At 53.7% G+C, this 6,571-nt stretch overlaps 1 protein-coding gene across 1 annotated transcript; it reads left to right on the top strand.

Moving 5' to 3' along the window:
• Positions 1 to 45: 45 nt before the first annotated feature.
• Positions 46 to 4,364, top strand: LOC116464837 (uncharacterized). Its single transcript, XM_032148083.2, has 3 exons — positions 46 to 988; positions 2,078 to 2,126; positions 2,674 to 4,364. The coding sequence occupies exons 1-3, from the start codon at positions 702 to 704 to the stop codon at positions 2,767 to 2,769; spliced, it is 432 nt and encodes a 143-aa protein (XP_032003974.1). The 5' UTR covers positions 46 to 701; the 3' UTR covers positions 2,770 to 4,364.
• Positions 4,365 to 6,571: the final 2,207 nt, after the last annotated feature.

The raw sequence follows: 6,571 nt of genomic DNA, 5'->3' as shown, positions 1-6,571 counted from the left end.
CCTTTTTTTTTTTTTTTTTTTTTTTTTTTGAGATGGAGTCTCGCTCTATCGCCAGGCTGGAGTGCAGTGGTGCGATCTCGGCTCACTGCAACCTCCAACTCCCTGGTTCAAGCGGTTCTCCTGCCTCAGGCTCCAGAGTAGCTGGGATTACAGGCACGAGCCACCACGCCCAGCTAATTTCTGTATTTTTAGTAGAGACGGGGTTTCACCATGTTGGCCAGCATGGTCTCAATCTCCTAACCTCGTGATCCACCCGCCTTGGCCTCCCAAAGTGCTGGGATTACAGGCGTGAGCCACCGCACCGGGCCTCAAAAGGAGCCTTTTCACGTGGGAGGGCTGTGCCGACTCTCACCACCTTCCTGTTCAACATCTGTCCTGTTTCCTTGTTTTCCTTCAGATGGAGTTTTGTCTTGTTTATCACCTGAGAGCCCGTAGGTGTGCCTCCCACAGGGCCCTCCTGTGGACCAGAGCAAGCTCCTCTAGGCCAACCCGGGGCACCGCCAGCACGTGCCCTTCTGGCTGGAACCGGGAGGTCTAGAGCCAGGCCCAGAACAATCTGTGATTTCTTGTGTTTTTACTTGACTTGGTGGTTTCTCTTTTGCCAAAAGGTCCTTACTTGCCGAAGTCAAGTAAGGACATCTGAGGGCTATTTGTACCAAATACTTTTCAAAAGCCCAGGCCTGGTCTCCTCACAGCTTCCCATGGCAGTGCTCTCCCCCTGCCCGGTGCTATGCGCTGGGCAACTTGGGGTGCCCCCCGTGAGGCCAAGGGAGGACCCTGGGGTCGAGTTTCCTTCGGGGGCATCGTGTGGAGGGGCAGGCAGCTCGCTCCAATTGCTGGGAGTGGGGGAATCCCAGCTCTGCCCATCCCCGCCAAGTTGGGGTTGTGTGTGGATCTTGGTGTTAACTCTTACTTCCTTCTCTGCTTCTGCCATGCTTCCAAGCAGCAGCTACTCCATCCGCCACTCAATAAGTATGCCGGCCATGAGGTAACGTATGCCTGCTCGCTGCGGCTGCAGAGCCGGGAGTCTCTGCTGGGGGTTGGGGCGGCTCCTGCCGGTTACACCTTGCCCTTCCCATATCCCTGCATTAATTAAGGACGCCATTCCCTTGGCAACCTCTGATGGCTAAGGGCTGGTAAAGACCCCCTCTAGGCTGACGAGGAAGAGCTGGTAGGGGGTCAGGCTCTTCACCTGCAGCCTCCAGAGGAGATCCTTGTGTCAAAGTGGGCCGTGTCCTTTCCAAGTCCTGACCCTGGCTGCCTGCAGTGGATGGGGTGGGGTTCGAGGGGCTCGCACACAGATCCTGGCACTTGCCCTGGTGGGCTGTCACTCAGGACACTTTACGGTCTCAGTCTTCACTGAAACACCCAGAGCTGTGGTCCTTATTCTGTGCCTGTCAGGCACCGCCCTGACTCTCAGGATTCTGTGCCTGCGCCATCAGCACCGCCCTGACTCTCCTTGTGGGGACTCCGGCTGGGTGTCGCAGACATGCTGGCCTCTAGAGACCCCGGGCCTGGGAGGAGGGGTATCTGGTTGTGTGGGAGGGACTGAGTGGGATGGAGCTGGCCTGCTTTCTCCTCTTGTCTCCTTATCACTCTGCTGTCCCAGAAGTGTCCTTGGTCTTCCCTTCGCTTCTCTGAGAGATGTGCATGAAGAACTCCAGACTTTTAGGAACCTCAGTACAAGAGCCCAGGGTGTCCCTGTAGGGTACAGCAGAGAGGGGCCGACAGCCCCCAAACTGCACAGACATTTCGTAACCTCAGTACAGGAGCCCAGGGTGTCCCTGTAGGGTGTGACAGAGAGGGGCCGACATCTCCCCAGCTGCACAGTCAAGGGGTTTCCAGTTGCCTTGTGTGACGTCTGGACCTGTCCCTGTGGTTGTTGGGCATGGCCGACCTCACTTCTGACCTGAGGAGTCTCCGGAATGACCTGGCTGTCTCACAGTTTTGCCATGAGATCTTGGGATGTTGTTAGGGACCCTTTGGAGGCTGGCCCTAGCCCTGAGGCCCTTCTGAGTTAGGACAGCAGCACAACCCTTTCCTCTTGACACCAACACTCTTCCCTCTCTCTTTTAAGGAACTCTGCAACCTTCAAGTCGTTTGAGGACCGAGTTGGGACCATAAAGGTAATTGTACCCAGACTATCTGATTGTCTTGGTAAGGTGTGACCTGTCACTTAACAGCAACTTGTTTATTATTAGTCATTTAGTCATTGTAGACTCACATGCAGTTGTGGAAAGTAATGCAGAGAGGTTCCTTGTGCCTTTTACACAGTTCTCTCCTGCAACGACATCTTGGAAAATCCTGTAGTGCAGCTTCCCCACCAGGACATTGGCACTGACTCAGGACACGGAACGCCTCCACAGTGCCCTTCCTGGTACCTTCTTGGCCGTGCCGACCTTCCTCCCTCCCTACCCCCGGCAACCCCTAGTCCACTCTCCCTTTGTATAATTGTGTCATTTCAAGAATGTCACGTAAATGGAACGATACAGTGTGCAGCTCCTTGGCATTCGCTGTCTTCATTTGGCATCGTTCTCTGGAGACCTGTTCGGGCTGCTGAGCAGTGTTCGTGTTACACAAGCTTCTGTAGCGCATTGAGCATGGGCCTGGGATCTGCCTTGTGTTGTGTGCTCTGTCTCAGGTTTTTCTGTCTTCATTTTTTCTCTCCTGTAGTCTAAGGTTGTGGGTGACAGAGAGAACGGCAGTGACAACCTCCCTTCCTCAGCAGGGAGTGGTGACAAGCCCCTGTCGGATCCTGCACCTTTCTAAGCCTGTGGTTGCTTCACCCGCTGCAGAGCACACGCAACACACCCTCAGCATCACAGCCGCAGCTCTGTTCAGCGGAGCAGCCAGCCAGGGCGGATGAGCAGAGCCGGCTTTGAGGACAGTCCTGCCCATCCACATGGAGATGTGGCTGCCGCGTTCGCATGAATTTAAAGAACACAGGCTTGTACACAGATGTTTTACACTCAAGTTTGTAGATGAAACAGATCACTGTGCTGTCCTTCCTAGGGGTGCAGGAAGTGGACAGGGTGGAGGATTTGAAAGAATATTGAGCCAAAGCCCAGGCTCCCTTTGGGAATCATGTTAGCCCATCAGAATGTTGAAGGATTGAAGGGTTCTAACCATGAAATAAGCGGCATTTTCTGACTTCTTCCTCCTCTTCCTTCCCTGACTCACAGAAGGAATGCAATCACCCAGCAAGTCCTACCTGTTAATGCAATTTTTTATCTCAAAATGCCAAACGAGAAAACTGTCCATTTTCTGAGACCCCCAGAAGGGAAACTGATCCTCAGCAGCTGCCTAATTGTCACCCTAATCTAGCTTGAACGGAAGCAAATTCATTCTGTTTAAATGCAGTGGACTTTTCAAAAAGTTTAAATTAGGCAAAGCAGCTTTAGCCTCATAAAATATTATTTCTTTGGACTCAAGCTGAAATACAAGCCTTACATTGCCTTATGCTTTATTTCTTTCTAATTTTTATATGTATATAGATGAGGGTTCCTTAATGGTTGTGAGCATTGTGTGGAATTTTACACCTGGCCTGCGTGGCAGCCTCTTCCAGTTGGGGTGTTTTATTTCACGCACACTCCATCCCAGTGTACAAAACCTGCTTCTCTTCTCAACTGTGGCAGCTGCCACTGGCTCCCCTGCCCTGCCCTAAAGGGCTCTTGAGCCTCTGGGAATGGGAGGGGCCAAGAGAAGGAAAACCCTGTCTTTAGCACCCTTTGAAAGAGCTGTGCCCCCCTTCTCAGTGCTGCCTTTGCATGGGCCTGGCCCGGCTCACATTCGTCAGTGACTCCAACCCTCCTGCTTGCTGCACTTGGGATGAAACCACCCCACAGGTCAGGTGGAGGGTGGGGCGTGGGCATCAGCTAGGATTGCTGTTGCCTTTTTCTCAGGAGCTACAAAGATCTCTTCCTGTTACTAAATGGTCACTCCCCAGCAGCCTGTCTCGCACACCAGGGCCCTGCATGTCAGATGGCGTGGTCTGCAGGGGGAGCTCTGTGCCTTAGTGGCTCTTGGCAGGACACTGAGGGCCTGCCTGTGGTGTGCCTGGCTCTGCCACTCCCAGGAGGGGAAGGGCTGCTCAACTCAAGGTGTCCTGTTCGGTAGAACAAGTGTCCTCTGACAGCCGTGTCCCCGGACAGTTCAGACACCCTTGGGGATGGCATTCCACACACGACAAAGATGCAGGGGCCAGGGAACCCCAGCGCTCGGTGCCCTTTGTCCAGGGTTAAAATCGGCCTGTGGGGTGTGGTGAGAAGGCAGGTTGTGCGGTTGTTAACTGATGTATCTTTTCCTTAAAGTTATTATAATAATGGGTAATTTGTCAATAAAGCATTCCTTTGGGGGAAAGTCCACTTCGGCTTGTGTGATGTGTCGTTCAGGACCATGACAAGAGTGGTACATGAACCGACACACGGTACCTGCCCTACTGAGTCCGCACCCTTGGGAGAGGCAGGCAGGGGACAGTCCTAAAGACAAAGGGCAGGTCCTCAATGCTGGGACAAGTGGAGCCAGCTGTGAGGGGAGAATGGTATATGGCCAACCTGTGAGGTCAGACCTAGCGTCTTGGGAAGAGGAGTTGAAACTGAGCCCCGGGAGGGTAAGGAGGAGCCCATCAGGCTCCAGGTTGGGCCAGGAGCTCCAGAGGCTTCGCCAGCTGCCCCTGCAAGCACTGAGCTGCTGCTGGGCACACCTGTAGTCCCAGCCATTCTGGAGGGTGAGGCAGATCACCTGAGCCCAGGAGTTCAGGACCAGCCTGGGCAACATACCGGGATTCCATCTCAACTAAAAACAGTAGGCCGGGTGTGGTGGCTCATGTCTGTAAACTCAGGACTTTGGAAGGCCAAGATGGGAGGATCACTTGAGCCTGGGAGTTTGACACCAGCTTGAGCATCGTAGCCAGGCCCTGACTCTACAAAAAAGTGAAATAATTAGCCGAGTGTGGTGGGACACACCTGTAGTCCCAGCTACTCAGGAGGCTGCTGAGGTGGGGGGGTCCCTTGAGTCCAGAAGGTTGAGATTGCAGTGAGCCATGATCACACCACTGCACTCCAGTCTGGGTGAGATTGAGACCCTGTCTCAAAAAAATAGTAATAGTTGTAGGCTGGGTGTCGTGGCTCATGCCTGTAATCCCAGCACTTTGAGAGGCCGAGGCAGGTGGATCACGAGGTCAGGAATTCAAGACCAGCCTGGCCAAGATGGTGAAACCCCGTCTCTACTAAAAATACAAAAATTAGCCAGGCACAGTGGCGGGCGCCTGTAATCCCAGCTGAGGCAGGAGAATTGCTTGAACTCGGGAGGCGGAGGTTGTGGTGAGCCGAGATCGCACCAGTGCACTCCAGCCTGGGTGACAAGAGCGAGACTCTGTCTCAAAAAAAAAAAAAGGTCGTAGTATGGAGTGCTGTGCATTGGTAAAGCCACGTGCTGGCCCTCTTGCCTCAGGTGAAGAGCTAGGCTGCATCAGACACAAGTGCGGGGAGCCCGCCGGGCGGAAGTGGGTGGAAATGGTCAGGGTCCCACTACCTGGGCCGGCACGTGATGGCTGTCAGGGGGTCATGTTACTCCAGGCTCAACGGCCTTCAAACGCTTGACCTCGTTCTAGGGATGAGGGGTCATTTGGAATAACAGTGAGTACCTGAAGCCCCTCAAGTGCTGAATGAACAGGGCAAGTTTGGACTACTTGGATCAGGTCAGAAGACCAGCCAAGATGGCACAGGTGAAATGAAGCAGGGCCCTCCCTCAGGCCGGGCTCTGACAGCAGCTGCAGCAGCAGCCCCATCAGCTGCCACAGGAAGGATCCACCTGTCGCTGTGCAGAACGTTTGCTTCTGCGGGTTAGACAAGTGCACGTGTGACTCCGGGACGTCCCACGGTGGTGCAAGGGCTGCTTTGTTGTTAGGTGTTTTAAGGTAATTTACAGGATTCTAAAGTCAAAACTGGATACAAAGCCATGCTCAGAAACAGGCTCCGCTCCCCACCCACCCTCTGCCATGACTTACTGCTCATCCACCCAGTGTGTTTCACGCAAAAGCAAGCACATATGAAGATGTGTTCATTCCCTTCCCTTCCTCGGTCAAACAAAGGCATACGGTGTTCTGCACTTTGCTCCTCCTTCCCAGCAACACGCTCCAGAGTGCTCACTGCATCGTCTGTACAGACCCTTAAGGGGTGGCCGGGCCCGATGGCTCATGCCTGCAGTCCCAGCACTTTGGGAGGCCGAGGCAGGAAGATCACCTGAGGTCAGGAGTTTGAGACCAGCCTGGCCAACATGGTGAAACCCTGTCTCTACTAAAAATACAAAAATTAGCCAGGTGTGGTGGCGATGCCTGTAATCGCAGCTGCTCAGGAGGTTGAGACAGGAGAATCATTTGAACCCAGGAGGCGGAGGTTGCAGTTAGCCGAGATCACACCATTGCACTCCAGCCTGGGCGATAAAGCGAGACTCTGTCTCAAAAAAAAAAAAAAAAAAAAGACCCTTGAGGGGGAACCTCCACTCTGCCCCTGGTCTGGCGCTTTGCACGTATCCATTCCTAGTCTTTGGAGTTCCATTGGAAAACTACTTT

Source organism: Hylobates moloch, unplaced genomic scaffold (genome assembly GCF_009828535.3).
Source record: "Hylobates moloch isolate HMO894 unplaced genomic scaffold, HMol_V3 SCAFFOLD_1909, whole genome shotgun sequence".
NCBI classification, from domain to species: Eukaryota; Metazoa; Chordata; class Mammalia; order Primates; family Hylobatidae; genus Hylobates; species Hylobates moloch.
The sequence above is the reverse complement of the archived record's forward strand: the minus strand, read 5'-3'. Positions and strand labels throughout refer to the sequence as shown.

Bases quoted from the DNA above. Each gene is read 5' to 3' on its own strand.
- LOC116464837 (XM_032148083.2), top strand. From the start codon at position 702: ATGGCAGTGCTCTCCCCCTGCCCGGTGCTATGCGCTGGGCAACTTGGG. The intron at 989-2,077 runs GTAACGTATGCC...CTCTCTTTTAAG, and splicing joins ATAAGTATGCCGGCCATGAG to GAACTCTGCAACCTTCAAGT. The intron at 2,127-2,673 runs GTAATTGTACCC...TCTCTCCTGTAG, and splicing joins ACCGAGTTGGGACCATAAAG to TCTAAGGTTGTGGGTGACAG.